The following is a 17,188-nucleotide window of genomic DNA, read 5'->3' as shown; positions in this document are numbered from 1 at the left end:
TCTTCTCTCTCTCTCTCTCTCTCTCTCTCTCTCTCTCTCTCTCTCTCTCTCTCACATGTTCATGTCACGGCTCTCTTTCGATTCATCTCGCTATCTGCTGGTTCTATTAATCTCTCACGTCTTGTCGATGTGGTGAGATTTTTTCAACATTGGATCGATTTTGTCTACGTATGATCGATGGAGCTGTCTATCTAGCTACTGTCTCATTTCTCTGTTCTTCTGTGTGGTCTTTTTAGGTCAGGCATGTTTATCCTGTTACTGTTCTGAGCGATCAAAGCAATCGATACATGGCAAGTTAGAAACTGATTGATCAACAATGTAGCCATGCTTGCCAATACTAACAATTCGGGAATTTTATTTCCAAAATGAATTCACATGCTAGCTCAAGTAGTACATAAGTAGAATGATGTTGGAATTGATTCTGATTACTTCATCAATTGCATATCGAGGCCAGGTGGGACAAATGACAATATGATTGTAATTAGGTTATGAGAGTTGGGTACCAATCAGCCAAAGAATTAGAATAAAGTGGGACTCGCATATCATCTATGTTATACCGACCGCCGGTCGAAATCCATTTTGAGCTAGAGAAGTTTTACTGTTTTTTTCTTCCTGCAAACATGTTTTTGGATTCAGAGAGACAACCCCCCAATCCATGAACATACATTATAATCAATTTGTAAGAACAACTAAAATTTGTGTACGTCCACCGCAATTCGCAAAGCTAGAGGAAGTTTATAGCAGACATTCAAAGCTTTCGAATAATAATTGTGAAGACTTGACTTTATTTACTTGGTCATAACCATCATCCAAATCAATCCAATCGAACCTTCTTCTTCTTCTTCTCTCCCAGCTGGTCTTTGCAGATAGTGCCAATTTTGAAGATAATCCCATCAAGAAGTTTCAAACTCCAAATTTCATATGTTATACTTGGCCGGTCCTCCTTATTGCGTTTGAGATCGAATCTAATCCATTTTCGGCAGCATATGGTAATAGATAAGTAGATATATAGACGTAGTTTGAATTGGCACGGTTATTCTTTAGAATTTTAGAAGCATCACGTATCTTAATTAGTCGCAATCATTTCGATCGTCAAACCTAAGAGCCGTATATAGTATGTTATAAGTTATAACTAAACAGAGACTGTTTCTTACATTAAACTTAGCAATCTTCACAACCATAATATTTGTTTTAAATCCTTTTAAGTTTCCGGCAAACTAATTAATGGTTATTCATCATCGTTGGTAGTAGATGGAAGACTCAGCTTGGTCTACAGGAACGACATTTACTTGTATAAACATCATGGGTATACCAACAATTGAAACAAAATCTTATAGCTCATGGAAGCAAATCTATATCTGTTGTCATAAAAGACGAAAAATTCTCAGATACTGCAATATTTCAAATGCAAGATTTGCTAAGATCGATTGGAAGTTACATGCAGGATAAGATACTGCAATATTTCAAATGAAAGATTTGCTAAGATGGAAATCTATTTCTGCTGTCATGAAAGACGAACAATTGTCAGATCGATATTGCAACATTTCAAATGCAAGATCTGCTCAGATCGATTGGTAGTTATTACATGCATGATTTCAAAAACATCAAATAATGGTAGGATATCTAAGGAGATCTACCAGCAGCCTTGTTGGTCAAAGAAATTAAGCATTGATTTTGCTCTTGAAAGACCAAAGATGCTGCAATATTTAAGATGCAAGATCTGCTCAAATCGATCGAAAGTTACGTACATGCATGACTTCAAAAACATCAAATAATGGTAGGATATCTGAGGAGATCTACCAGCCTTGTTGGTCAAAGTAATTAAGCATGGATTTTGCTCTTGAAAGACCAAAGTTTCTCAGATGCTGCAATATTTTAGATGCAAGATCTGCTCGAATCGATCTGAAGTTACGTACATGCATTACTTCAAAAACATCAAACAGTAGACGGCGCAGGCATCTGCCGTTGTTGTTGTTGGTCAAAATAACTAGGATTGATTCATTCAAATTCGATCTCAAAGAAAGCCCTGTAATTAAATCAAAGAAAGTCCAGGTTATGTTCGACTAGTTCCACTATCAAGGTTGAAGGGGATGGTTTGATTGTGACCTGAACCCACCATTTTCTCTAATGGCAGACTTAGGATTTTAGGTTGGGGTGGGCTGAATTTTTTTTCTTAAAGTTCTTTAATTTTTTTACTGTATTTTTACATATCACATCTTAGATTAAAAACATATCAAATACTCACGTAATTAACTGATCATTAAAAATCAATATTATCATATTTTATAGAAATTCAATGACAAAAGTTAAAGACAAAAGAACATACATACTCAAATTGCAAAATTTAATAATTAAGCACACAAGCACCGCTCTAACAATACAATAAACGAGTGTATGACTCGAGAAATTTTAAATACACACCTCTAATATCTTAATACACACTCTAATTATTTTATATTTCACATCAGATTTTATAGGTATGTTTAATTACAAAAACATCCATCAATTATTAGAGAAAAAAAATAAACTTCCTATTCCCTAAAACTTAACTCTTCTCCACTATTACTATGCATCAAAAGAAAAGAAATAAAAACCTTTTCTCCAAAATTCATCACCTGAATTTCGACTACTGTCATAATCACATGTACTATTTACTAATTCATTTAGTTTTTTTTTCTATCAACATTAGTTTTTATCTTACAGGCTAAAAACTAGTTTTTATGCTATTGTAATTCTACTAGTTTCTTAACTTTGAAAAAATTATGAATGTTTAATATATATTTTTTCTTCAAATTCTAGCCGATTGATGTCATATTAGAGATTTGGAGTTCGAATATAATATTACTCGATCTTTTGATTATAAATTGAAAAATATCAAGAAAAAATTTCTAACCCGATAAAAAAAAATCTAACAAAAAATAGAAGAAAACAAGTAAAGAGAGTTGTGAAATAGTAAATATATAATAATTATATTAATTACAAATTATTATTAGTTTTAGATATTGAGGGTATTTTAGGCAGTTTGAGATGTGTATTTAGTATATATAATATTGAAATGAAAAACTAGATGGGTAGTGTATTAAGTAAGGGGTGTGTATTTAAAATTACTCAATTCTAAAACCTAACTAGACGGAAAAACACAATCTAATAATTATAAATCAAACGTTGGTACTATTACAACTATACACACACATATAATTATTAGAGCATCTCCAACAGCTTCCCCATTTTCTTGAACTTCTCAATTTTGAGGAATATAGAGTTGTTTTTAGGTCCAACAGCTTCCCCATCCCATTCCCCAAAATGGGGATGGAGAAGAAAGAGAAATCTTCATTCCCCAAATTTGCAGCAAAGCCTTCATTCCTTAAAATTAAATTTTTCACGTGCTCCAACGAATTCAAGACAACAATATAATATTTTATTGGGTATTTTATTGTTACGATGAAATATATAATATTTTTTGTTATAATTAGTAATGATATAGTATATTTTATTATTGTATTAAATGCTGAAATCTCCAAGATGGAGAAGCTATTGGATTTTAAGCATAATTTTTTTGGAGATTTTAGCTTTTGCTTCCCCATTTTAGAGAAATTTTGGGGAAGCTGTTGGAGATGCTCTTAGCATTAGTCATCTATAATAAAGTAAACAAGTAATTGAGATTAGAATTAGAATATCAATAGAAATACAGTGCGATGAGATGATGAGATATTGAGACTATCAAGGCATTAATCAATTGAGATTTGAGAACTAAGTCATATGACACGTACAAGACTCCAAGAGGATGATCGATATAGCTAATTAAGAATCATACCTGAAAATTAAAGAGAGAAAGCTTGGCACTAGGCTTAGCAACTTCGACATAAGAGAATGAAGACGTATACAACGACAAAGAAAAATAAATAAAAAGAAGAAAGTTGACCTAAAATATACTAAAGGGGCAATTACTTTTAATAAAATAAACAATATTTATGTAATCAGATAAAAAAATGTTATATGGACTAAGTTCAATTACATATAGACTAGACTAGGTATAGAAATTTAGGATGGCCTGGGCTGGTTTTCATATTTAACTTTTTTAACTATAATTATGCAACAAAACAATGTTTTCTCAAAATCTGAGATGAGTGTAGCCCACCGTAGCCTGTGTGTAGGTACGTTTTTGATTTTCTCTAAACAAAGTTCAAACTTCAGCAGTAATTTACAGTATTTTTCCAAGGCAAAGATAAAAAGAAAGCTTCACTTATTAATATACTTGAAAGGGAATGAAAATTCTGCAAGCTGAATTGAAGTCCATACATGCCAGACTTGATAAAAGAGTTAATCACCATCATGTAAATATGGTTGAGCAAAAGTGACAACTTAACCCTAAAATCCAACCATTAACAAGTATACGTAGTGATTCATCAATCGTCCACAAAAATTACAAACTAGCTAGTCTCCTTCTCAATGTGGTGTCCAAATCACAGCAAGTGATCTTCCACTGTTAATCTCAGATATGCTTTTTTGTTATTGTGATTCTTTTGAATCTTGTGATTCATTCTTTTAAACATTCATGGATCTTGTGATTTATTTTATTTATTTATTTATTTATATTTTTTTAAGGATTCATGGACTATATTCGTGTGCTATGTTGGAATTCTCTTCAATACAAAAGCTCAAAGGCTGTACACAGTACAAGCATACATAAATATTTAGTCATCCTATATAACTTCATCGATACGTACACTTGTTTTTTCTTCTTATTAACTAGCTTGTGTCATATGCAAAGAGCTAGCTTATGAAACTTATAAGGCTTCCAATTATTAAAATAACTAAACATGTATATTAAACCACAACACCTAAATGACAGTTTTAAGGGACCAAGGTACTGAACTATACATTCAAGATTACAGTCGGAGAGAATGCACAGCTACCCCAATATCTACTCCAACTTCACACTAGGCTAATTGAATTACAAGTCATCGAAAACCCTTTGTCCTGGGGCTAGTATCTTGTTTGGATCATACTTAACCTTCATTTCCTGGAAAGTTTGCCATTTTGATCCAAAATGGTCTGTCCAATCTTGCTGTTTTTCATAATGGGGAAGGTACTGCTTAATCTCAATACCAGTATCATTACAGAACTGTAATATTTGTGCATTGACTTCATCAAATAGCTGCCATTCTTCGAGCCCACTTGAATGCAAAAGCGCCACAACATAGAACACATCTTCCTCTGGTATAACTGCAGTCATCTTATCGTCCCACCTGAAAAATTACAAACAAAACAAATGTGCTGTTACAATATATGTATATATAAGACGAAAGAGAAGAAGAGAAGGGAGCTTTGCGACTAGAGCAAGAGCCACCACATAGAATATACACTCACTTGTTTCGGTTCATGGGGTAAACGATGACAAGTCCCGCCGGAACCTTTTGTTTCAGAAGAATGCCTTTGAAAACACCAGAATCAAAGTCTGCAATTCCTGATTTTGGCACGAAGAGATTTAGCCATGGATGAGCAACTTCCCATAAACCAAGTGTTCGGAGAAATTTCTCTTCAGTATGCACTCTATTCAGAAAATCTATGTAGGATACATCTTGCTGGAATATGAATCCAGGAATGTAGCTGAACTGCTTGAGCAATATCTCAACCACCTATACAAGGAGCCTAAATTAGTTTATATTAATCAAGAAAACGACTATGTTATGTTCTCTAATACAGAATTCGGCTATATATATATATATATATATATATATATATATATATATATATATATATATATATAATAGAAAAGTTTTACACAGGTTGCCCTAGAAAGCAGTATATATTAAGTGTTAATTCCAGAGACACACCTATTCCTCTATTGAAGTTCTTCGCGTATTCTTGTATACCTCAAGTCTCAAACTTCGTCTATATAACATGAAGATAAGACCTCATTCATAGTTTTTCGATTTTGTTAGTTCTACTTTGTCCTATAACGTTATGTACGTGCAACAACTATATATATATATAAACTGCAATTTGTGAAACATTAGGTCATTATGTGAAATTGCACTGAATCTCGTCTGCATAAAGCCTAATAGAAATGAAAACAAAGGCACAAACATGATGATAGTGATGATCTATATACCTTAGCTATGGTTTTTGCAGCTTTATCATCATAGTATTTGGCTATTTCAATGGTGTAAAGGATTCCGTATTGTTCTAGTAAAGCAGTTATTCTCGGTTGGTCAGCTACTGAATAGAAGGAAAGGTCTACAGGACCCTGCGGCATTAGAACAAAACCTTCAACATAATCGAATCCAACACTTCCCTGCTTTCCCTTGCTTGCGATAAGAAGTTCCTGGTCTTTTGAAAATGCAGAGAAGTCGCTGTAAAATAGCCGTATCCAAACAGCCTGCAGCCAAAAGCAAATTTACCATGCACACTTCAATACTCAGCATTAGCTAAAAACTAGATTCAAATCCTATTTGGATAAAATTATAACTCAATGAGCAAAGACATAATACCCTATTGGGAGCTGGCTGTAGTGCAATTCTTGCTCGGGTTATAATGCCGACTTGGCCTAAACCTCCGAGAGCCGAATAGAATAGCTCAGATGTCTGCTTTGAGGAGCAAGTTATTACATCCCCTTTCCCTGCATAAGAAAATGAAAATGGTCACATACATACACATATATACATATAATTGTGGTGCAATCTCGATGAATATGTATATATTTAGATAAGTTTGGAAGTTCATGAGAGGTGAAATATTCAACACGCAATTGTTCAGGCATGTTTTAATTGCAATTAATTATTTCCTTGAATAAAGAACACTATGAATATGCAAGGCTTACAAGGCAATGAGGTGGATTGGGAATTTCATTTAAAAGAATTTAATGAGAAAAACTGTAAAGTTGACAGACATGAAATACGAAAAAATTTCAGTGTTACGGGAGGACCACGTAGCAGCATGCTGGCGGCAATGGGTATCAAATTCAAAATGATTAAGTGAGAAAACTATACCGGTTACGACATCCAGTTCATACACATTGGTGATCTGAGGACCATAACGGAAAGTTTGACCGCTAATGCCGGCATTGCTGAGCGTCCCACCAACACTGAGATAGAGGTAATCCGTCCACGATACCGGAGATAGGCCTTGATCAACTGTTGCACGCAACACATCGATCCACAGCTGCTCACCACCAACATCAGCATATTCACCACTCTGCGACACCACAATTCGTGACCCCATGTTGTTCAGAGTCGTCATGTTTATGACAATGCCGTCCTTGGCCATGGCCTGGCCGCGAGCCGAATGGCCCTGGCCTCTGGCTGCTATGCCGAAAGTCGTAGAGCCATTGTTGGCGAATTGCAACAACGTTGCTATGTCGTTTGTTGAGTTTGGATACAGAACTGCAGCTGCGTATTCATGGAAAATATGGCCCCAATCTGAAGCAGTGGAGTTGATGGACTGGCTGTCGTTATGAAGCTTCGACGCAACGTCGTACGGTAGTCCGAGTTGGCCGGTCACGGCGGTGGAGAACATGAAAAGCCCTAGGAGGAGAGGAGCCATGAGTAGGGTGAAGAAGTAACTCAAGTAAGCCATTTTTGTAAGAGAGATAGGTGAGTGAAATAAGAGAGGCCGGGAGAGATAGGTGGTATTTATATAGACTTTGAATCAAAATTAGGGTTCATCATGGCGTTAACTAACGTCGTTTAGTGGCCGGCCAACTTGGTATTTCTTTTCCAAATGTACGCAAGGAGGAGGAGTACTAATTCAGCAGTAAACTTGCATAGTAGCTAGCTTTTTCCTAGTTACGTTAGGGGGGTAAGACCCTAATAATAGTACTAGATATTGTTTCTCTTCCAAATGGTCGGTTTGTATAGCTAAGCAGCGTAAGTTAATTACTTTGAATAGGTACTCACACTGCTAAATGTGTATTATAGTATGATAAAACATTGGTTTAAGAACCAATTTACCGACGACTTGTATATTACACATTCATGGGATCCTTCACTTCATAACACTTAGCTAAATCTCTTTTGATTTAGTGACCTCGCAAAACTATGTTCTTAAGCTGGTATATTTTACCCTAAAACCTCTACGACCCTTCACCACTCTTGAAGCAACCTCACGAAATCAAATACTTTTATAGGGATGTATGCTCACGAAATCAAATACTTATATACGGATGTACCTGTTGTCAACCCAAAACCAGCCTCCGGAAATCAAATACTTTTTTTTATACATGATGTCAACCTTGGCCAAGTAGATTTGGATATATTTGGTCGGTTTGCTTTCGGGTTTGAGGACCAGTTCAGAGTCGTATTGAGCTGGATCATCTTGGTCACTCGTATGACTAAGATGTTGCGTCGCTCATAAGGTGCCTGCAAAAGTGAGAAACGTACTCTTATATCGAGTATCGCCCAATTTGAGATGGCTTAACCTCAATCGTAAGTGGTTATATTAGCTTTTAGCTTACAAAAGCTTGTTACTAACTTGTACAAACAACAGCTTAATCTGTGAAATTTAATTTCACCAAACGCATTTTGCTACTTCACTTATAAGTTGAGCAGCTTTTCACAAAGCATAAACTGTGCCAACTGTATCCATATCGAAAGCCTTCAGCAAAACTTCACAACGTACACAAACCTTGTGTAATTTGGAATAGCAGTAAGATTGACGAATGAAATGAAATCATTTTGTATGCCAAAAATTTGCATATGTTTCTGGTTCTCCATTTGCTAAAGAAAGTAAAGGATTACAGGAAGCCACAGGATAAACTATGTGATATTTATGTCATTGCTGGGTAAAGTGGCACACAAACAGTGCAAGTGGCACGCAAAATTGCCCATCTACAACACAAATTATAGATCCTGAAAAACTCAAAAAATATACTGTTCTTGCAACCACGATACAACACTCTTGAGAGGGGCAAAAATTCACTGGCCAAAAGAGTCTAGGAATGTCAGGTTGCTCTTTGCTTAGAGAGCATACTGAATCTGGTTCAGACTCACAGCAACAGGATGAAGATACCATGCTCCAACTTATTTGTGTGCCGTGTATACCATTTAAACAGCTGGAACCTTTCTGCCATCTTCAATAAAGAAAATTGCAGATGCTGGGACCTGGTAGAAAGTGAAGAAAAAATCATAATTTTATTTTGGCCAAACAAACTAAGCACATGTTCCAAATTAATAAAAGATCTTTTACTACACAAGACGAACATAAACATAGCTAGAATAAACAGAGGGAAGAGGGACGAACAATCAGATAAAGAGCATCCAATCTTTGAGTGTGTGTTCTTTTTTCTTGCTCTGATAGCAGTTCATGTTCAACTCATAACAATCACAGTCAAGAATATAAACATATCTCTACAGCCATAAAACTCTACAGTTTGATCTCAATGAGAACATGAGCATTATCAATACTCGATCCAACCATCTGTGTACTGTTTTATTAGTTTATCTTTTAAAGTCAGATATAATGGAAATGCAAAAAGGAAAAGAGACACTGAGAGAAACACGGATTTCAGAAAATAAGGCCAAACCCAGAGCATGGTATGACTGTGAAACAATAATCTTGATACGCTGACACTTATTAGATAAGTCGTTACAAACAGTTCCTAATATGGGTGCTAGCTAATGGACCATGAATGGAAAATAGAAAACCAAGACACAAGTTAAAAATGACAGCACCAGTAAATGTTCAATATGTAGCAAACCTAAAACTTGGCCAGGGTTGATATTGTCATGTTGTAGTTTCTTAACTTGATATTAAGATCGTATAATTAAAGAACATCTAAGGCTTTGAAGATCCTATTGAGATCACAGAACTAAACTAGCATCCTTATTCACTCACTTGGACTACATAATAACCATACTTTGGCTTAAAATCCTGTACAAGAAGTAAAACGGAATAATTTGGTGGAAAATAAAGGACTACTGCTGTTTAAATAAAAGGACAGTAAGAGTAGTAGCTTACATCAGGCCATGTGGCGGTAATGAATTCCACAATATCATAAAATATATCCCCTTGAACATCAATTTGATCCTTCTCGGTTGGCCCCTGAGAAAAAACCATAACAAAACATAAGGAACATAGCTGAAAACATTTGAAAATCAGTTCTTGAACTATAATCACCTTAACAACAGAAGCTCCTGTAGCAAATTTCTTCCCCAACTTCTTTGAAGCATCACTAAGCTTGACACCTGAAATGTAATCCAACACACTAGTTAAACACTGTTTCAGCAAAATAAGAATGTTGACAGTAAAACAAAGAACACAAAACAGCAAATTACCCACCAAAAAGGTCCAGCCCTTTGACAGTTGTGATAGATTTCCGCTTATTACGTGTAACCTTTTCAATAATAACTTCCAGCTTCTCCTGCAGAAAAACAACACGACCAAAGTTAATCATCGCAATCTAAATATTAATGCTGTCCATACATAGTTCACCTTTACGGCATGGAATGAAATTAAAGGTTCTCACAAAACTCACCTTTTTCTTAACCTTCCCACCCGGCAGTCGCTTCACCTCTTCTTTAGGTGCTGAAGTTCCACCACCAGCAATCAAAAGTGTTATTACATTCGCAACGCGCAAAACAATATGATTCATACAAATTCACACATGTATAAATTCAGAAACACTATATCATAACTCATAATACTTTACAAACACAAATAAAAGCTCAAATACATAAATACACCTACAGATACGTATAATTATACCTGAAGAAGCAGTAGCTCCGTCGCCACTACCGTAAGAGATACCGGTGGCGTTCAACTGATCGGCTACTCTATCCGCTTCTTTCGCAGTAGCATCTACACAATCAACAAACCAATTTTCACTATTAAACACCAAAATTTAACAGCGATTAAAATCAAAATTACTGAGATTAGGGTTTGGGAGATGGAGTGTTCACCTTTGACGAGATCGGGGTAAAGCTCCGGGGCGTTTTGGATCAACCAGGGCTTGCATTTCTCGAAATCGGGTCCGAATTCGCAGTACTCTGCTGGTAAGCTGCAGACGGCGCAGTACAGAACGCGGACCGGTTGGGGTTTTCCCGCCATGAAAGCTCGACCTCAAGCCCCTCTTTTCTCTCTTCTCTAATCGCTCTCGTTTCTCAGAGTCTCTGAGTTTGGGAAAGTAAAAACGCTGCGTTTTGAGTACGCAATCCCCTAGGATTGAAGACGGTGTTGAAAGTTGTCGAGGACGACGGGTTATATCACTTATATGTGTTAGTGTGAAGTTGCAGGCCCAAATATGAAGCGGTATTCGGCCCACATAGGGCCTGTTACGTATGAATTGTGATTCATAGTAGACGATAATCACAAAAAGAAATTTGATTTCACGATGAGACTAGTGTGGGAAAGTTTGTTGAACAGCATGGTGTGGTAAAGTTTGTCAAACTGTTTAGTATGGAAACTCTATATCTAGAATTCGAGTCCTAATTCCATCAGTTTGTGGCTAGCAATCTAGTTTGAGGGGCATTCGGATTCGTGTGCTTGCAGTGGTGTTTGCTTAAGATTTTCCATAACTCGTTGTGCATAATTGGTTTATACTCAATGAATTCTTCTATGATCGAAAATTTGGCAAGGGTTTTCTCATGGATAACCTTCTCAGAGAGTATTATTCTATTCTAGGGTTTGCGTATAAGGACACAAATCCTAGTAATTTTACTCAATTTGGAGTAATCAAATTTTTATCTGTAATGTCTCCTAAGGAAACTTGTTTTGCTTAATCAGATCGAGTTAATAAGCAATGGAGACCCTACCGTAGAAATTTGGGATTTGAAAGGCAACAAATATGCGTTATGAAAATCCATTTAAATTCTACATATATATGCCAGAAAATCTCCTGCAAAATCTGAAGATGTGCGTTGGAAGGACATTAATTACCTCCATATTTAGCCCCATACTTAATCCCTAGTTTTGCAGATTTCATTGTTCTATGTCTCTACCAGTCATGGATACGGAGAGTTCACCATCACCTGTAAATCATGCTTGTGCTTCTTGCAAGCACCAGAGAAAGAAGTGCGACTCCAACTGTGAATTGGCTCCATACTTTCCGGGGAGCAAGTACAATGAGTTTCAGAACGCTCACAAACTTTTCGGTGTGAGCAACATAGTGAAGATCATGTCCTGGATTGAACCACATCAAAGACAAGCTGCTGCTGATTCCATACTCATTGAAGGGAACGCTTGGAAGAATGATCCTGTGCATGGTTGCTATGGTGTGATCAAAGATCTAGCAGCCCAGGTTGCGTTTCAGGAAAAACAACTCAGTGTTGTGAATCAACACCTAGCTTTTCATAAACAGCAGCAAAAGATAAAGCTAGAACAAGATCAATCTGATTATTTCAGTGACCTTCCTGACCTAGTAAGATCTTCAATAATTCACCTTTTTTCTTGTCGTCACAATTTCTCGAGAAAAGTAAATTTTTACATGAGATATTAACTTTGGATCCGGCTTCTTCTCTGCTTGGATTCATATTGTTCGGATTTGTTTGGATAACAATATAAGGCTTCAACATCATCCTTACTCAATCCAAGAGGTTGGATTTTCCCTTATCATAATTTTTATAACCATTAGATTGAGTAAAGATGATGTAGAAGCTTTAGACTGTTATCCAAACAAATCCAAGTAACATGATTCCAAACAGAGAAGTCCATTAACTTAGAGCACAAAAATATGCGAACTATATATTCTAAGTACTTACCGATAAGTATTTTGCGAGTAATATGCAGCCAGATGAATTAATGGGAGACGTGAAAGTTTTTGAACGTGGACACAATTACCGACCGAATTTGGTCGGAGCTGCAGATGAGGAGAGGTCCTTTGACATGGAGCTCAGAGATGAGGACGAGAATCCCAGTACAAGTTTCAATGGACAATAGTTGTCCAATTCAAAAAAAAAAAAAGTTTCAAAGGACAAGCTGAACGATCACATAATTAAGTGTCATATAAATTGTAGAATGATATGTCATAATGTTTTCTCTTGAATAATATCGTGTAGTTCTACCCCTAAGGCGCCTGAACAATGCTTGGAGTCTGTGGACAATGAAAAAATTACAGAAGACGAGGCTGCTGGCATGGAACATAGAGACGGTTTTTTAAAGGATCTCATATCAGTTATGTATAAATGAGTAATCAATATTTGTGTTCATCAATACAGAAATGTACCTACTAATCTTCAATAACCATGAACTTCTCGTTCTTGCTTATATGGTCCTCATATAATACATGACCAAAGCACTTACAAAAGGATGCCTTACATGAAATGAAAATATAAAAAAGTAGTAACGTTTGTATGAGGATTTCTTAGTTCAGAGTTAGATCATTCGTCTGTAACACAAGAATATGATGATCTGATCTTAATTCTAGAATCCATTTGCCTCCATCATTTAGTTATGTAATTCTAGAATGTTATGCAGCTACAGAATACAAGTATAAAAAGAAGAGTTTACATGTAGTGCTATCGCCCAATATCCCGAAGGCAATTGCGCAAGTCAGTGATACTTATTTTCTTTTTTCCAGGCTTGGCACATTGGCCTGCTGTCTCAATCAAGGTAAAGAGCTTCTGGATAGGCATGTCATTCAGGGAATCAGCAGCTGCGTTAATGTCCTCATCAGCAACAACTTTCAACTGCTCTAACACCTTCTTTGCATCCTCACTAGTTAATGTAGGGACATTGTAAGTGTGAGAAAATGTGTTGCAGAAGCCAACTGACTCCAAGAATTCGAATTCACTGGTTGTTCCAATCACCAGAAGCTTGGTCCCCTTTGGGGGAAGGCGCTTCAGAAGACTCAATAGTGTTTGATATATCATGGTTGAAAACCTTGGACCGATAGGAATAAACTCCATCAACCTCTCAATGTCGTCCAAGATAATGATGCTCAATTGTGACTTGTAAGCTTCTTCGAAGATGTTTTTGAGGTGATCACATTTTGCTCTTTCGTCATAAAGACCAATCATGGACTCAGCCGAAATAATCCTGACAAATGGAAATCGGCTGTTGATGCCGATGGTAGCTGCCAAGGCCGATTTGCCAGTGCCACTAGCGCCTTTTAGAAGGCATTTGAGAAGAAGAGAACGACTTGCTTCACTCGATTTAACTTGCTCCACGAGTAGCATAGCTCTGTCATAAGCATGCCTATGTCGATCACCACAATTCAAAATGCCATTTAACCTGCATCGTTCAAGCTCCTCTGCTGAGGCTCCATAAGTAGGTCTAATTTCTTCAAGAGCGTGTCTAAAATCATCCATGGTAACTTTAATATTCTCCTCATCCACTGGCTTGGTAAGATCGTCCAGACTCAGTTGTCTATTCAAAGCAAATGACGAAGCACTTCTAACAACACCTTCAAGTTCTGCACCACTATAGTTTTCTGCACGAGTAGCAAGGTCTCGAAGATTCACATCGGGAGCAAGAAAAGAGCTCTCCTCTATCTTTTTTGTATGAATTTGAAGAATCTCTAAGCGGCCTTTTTTATCAGGAAGGCCTATCTGAATTTGAACTTCCAGGCGTCCTGGTCTCAAAAGGGCTTCATCCAGCAACTCCTTTCGATTAGTCAATCCAATTATTAGAATGTTATTCAGAGGCTCCACTCCATCCATCTTGGTAAGTAATGTGTTGACAATATTATCATGAATGCGTGAACTATCACGGCTGGAACCTGATCTTTTCTTACAAATAGCATCAATTTCGTCAAATATTATGACATGCAAATCACTTTCATCCCCATAAACTATTTGATCCTGTTCAGCATCAGCAAATAGCTCCCTAACATTCTTCTCACTTTCGCCAACGTAACAGTCCAACAATTCAGGGCCATTAACAATCTTTGGAGCTTTGCCATTCAAAATTTTCCCTATTTGACGAGCCACCAGAGTTTTTCCAGTACCAGGTGGTCCATAAAGCAGCATTCCCTTGACATGTTTCATCCCCATTTTATTTACCACATGATGAGGGACTACGCGGGACGCAAAAGCTCTTCGAAATATACTTTCAAACTCGGCATTTAATCCACCAATGCCGAGTTTTTGAAGATCAAGTTCCTTGTGCGTAAAGATTTTACGCTGGTTTGTTATCTTTAGTGCATTTGAACCCCTTGGTGTGTCGAAGATGAAGTATGTCCCAGATGATATCATCCCTCTTTCAAGATCATCAGCATCAGCCTTTTCTTGACGTCCCTGATCTACTACTGCAGCTTGCTGGACTGTGAAAACGTATTCACGACCTCCATCAGACTTGAATGCTACTTTTTGTCCAACCGTCATAATCTGGTACATGTACTTGTTTCTAAGCAACTTGTCGAGTTTAACAGCATCAACTTCTCGAGTTTTGGTTCTCTTCCCCAACAGCTCTATCTCAATCTTGATCAGTGCCAAGTTAAAGTGCTCCTCGGGCGGAACAAATTTGACGACAGAAACCTTGTCACCGACAGAAACCCCAGCTTGGTTTTGTTGGGTCGCATTCAGAGCAATGTGACGGCTCTCTATGCCTTCTTGGGGGCTGACAGATAGGACGTAGTTGTCGCCGACGGTGGCATAGCAGCGGTCGGATTGAGGGACGGCCAAGGTGGGCAGATCGGACGGCGAGCAGTAGGCGTGGTTGGTGAAGGCGGAGTCACCGGCGGGGCTGGTTACGATCATATGCATGGTGGCTGATGAGAAGGGTGATGTGTCGGGAGATTCTAGTAATTTTCTTGAGAATCTCGATCAGAAAAGAGAAGAGTCTAGGATGAAGGGGTAGGTTTAGAGTGTGTGGCATGGGTATTTATATACAAGTTTTCATCCCTATTGGGCTAGGATTCCTAGGGAAATTAGGAATCCAGGGTGTTCCTCTTTGGGCTCAGATCGAGCTTTGCTTATTCTTGGACAAAGAGGAAAGATTGATTTAGTCAAATAAAACGGGAAATTCTTGTATGCACAACGTATAAATACAGGGTGCAATGCAATCTTAGTCGTTTATAACAATTCATGTGTTTGACCACTGTGTTTCTATATAATGTCATCTAATCTTGATCATTCACATATATGTGTATAGATACACACAGTGTACTCAAGATACTTTAAATAGATAAATATAACGAAAATTCAGATTAATTAGTTTGGATGACTTTTCTCTACTTTTGGTTTGATATATATCTTCCCCTCTCTCAAGCTCATCATCATATCAGAAAAGTCATAAGGATCGTAAGAATGGGAGGTATTCGAATAGGAAGAGGCTGCTTATCTCTCACAATAGCCATTAGTTGATGAACAAATCACAAACGTCCACTGAGCAGCTGCGAATTCAAGTTTAAGGTATGGGAATATGCTTGAATTGCTTTGAATTTTAGAATTATTTTTTATTTTATTTTTTATATAAGGGCTAGAAGGTTGCCCTCATGCTGTTATTATTAATGAAACCGCATAATACAAGCAGGAGACATTGAACCTTAACCCCATAGTGTAAGAACACCTTAAAACAATATTAGGATACCCTACACAACCTATGCATTCAAGCAAGAACCATTTTGCAAAGAGTGCCTCATTGACAACCATATTTGTTTTGACTAAAACATAGCGACATAATAGAAACTTAATGCTCTTATAGAGCCATAAAAAACTTTGTACATTTGTTTTCTTATTATATTGAGATTTCACCTTGCCGTAAAGAGGCAGCGACCATTTGACTAAGCAAGGAACTAGCTCGTTGCCTCAATAAAGCAGTCATGGCATTTTGCATGCACTTACCGGGCAAACCTAACCCACTCAATAACCTCTGCAACTCCGTTACCTTTTTGCCGCCCTCACCCACCTCCAGACCAATGCCTCCCCCATTCCACAACACCTCATAGATACCATCAGCACGTACCCTCATCCAAGCCTGCGGCCGCCACAACGACATTGAATGGCCACAAATTCCATCGCATCATCTCCCAATCCACCCAATTCCCACAACTTCGTTCTCAACACCCGCATCATCACCATACTCTCTATGTGCAACTCGATCCCCTTCTAAATCACGCCAATGAAGTTTTTTTGTAACAGAATTTTGGGTTTAAGAGCGACGATGATGATTGAGGAGAAGTAGAGAGGAAGCGGAAAAGGCTGGAGGAGAAAAAAATTGGAAGAAAGAATAGACCGAGTTGTTTTTCTTTATTAAAAATCCCAATTTAATAAAAGTTAATATAGTTAGATTTCTGTTAAGAGTTGTGAGTGGA

At 37.2% G+C, this 17,188-nt stretch overlaps 3 protein-coding genes across 3 annotated transcripts; all 3 read right to left on the bottom strand.

The window, feature by feature from the left end:
* Positions 1-4,909: 4,909 nt before the first annotated feature.
* LOC101302014 (cytokinin dehydrogenase 2-like) lies at positions 4,910-7,578 on the bottom strand. The gene is made up of 5 exons (XM_004288903.1): positions 6,993-7,578; positions 6,495-6,622; positions 6,116-6,382; positions 5,371-5,639; positions 4,910-5,249 (listed from the first exon to the last, which is right to left on the bottom strand). The coding sequence occupies exons 1-5, from the start codon at positions 7,576-7,578 to the stop codon at positions 4,955-4,957; spliced, it is 1,545 nt and encodes a 514-aa protein (XP_004288951.1). The 3' UTR covers positions 4,910-4,954.
* Positions 7,579-8,628: 1,050 nt separating this feature from the next.
* LOC101299801 (translation machinery-associated protein 22-like) lies at positions 8,629-11,098 on the bottom strand. Its single transcript, XM_004287517.1, has 7 exons — positions 10,899-11,098; positions 10,710-10,797; positions 10,475-10,538; positions 10,279-10,360; positions 10,117-10,184; positions 9,958-10,041; positions 8,629-9,101 (listed from the first exon to the last, which is right to left on the bottom strand). The coding sequence occupies exons 1-7, from the start codon at positions 11,044-11,046 to the stop codon at positions 9,045-9,047; spliced, it is 591 nt and encodes a 196-aa protein (XP_004287565.1). The 5' UTR covers positions 11,047-11,098; the 3' UTR covers positions 8,629-9,044.
* Positions 11,099-13,451: 2,353 nt separating this feature from the next.
* On the bottom strand, positions 13,452-15,632 carry LOC101301725 (vesicle-fusing ATPase-like). Its single transcript, XM_004288902.1, has one exon. The coding sequence runs from the start codon at positions 15,630-15,632 to the stop codon at positions 13,452-13,454; it is 2,181 nt and encodes a 726-aa protein (XP_004288950.1).
* Positions 15,633-17,188: the final 1,556 nt, after the last annotated feature.

Source organism: Fragaria vesca, linkage group LG1 (assembly GCF_000184155.1).
Source record: "Fragaria vesca subsp. vesca linkage group LG1, FraVesHawaii_1.0, whole genome shotgun sequence".
Taxonomy (NCBI): Eukaryota; Viridiplantae; Streptophyta; class Magnoliopsida; order Rosales; family Rosaceae; genus Fragaria; species Fragaria vesca.
Note: the sequence above shows the minus strand (reverse complement) of the source record. Positions and strands in the feature narration are given on the sequence as shown.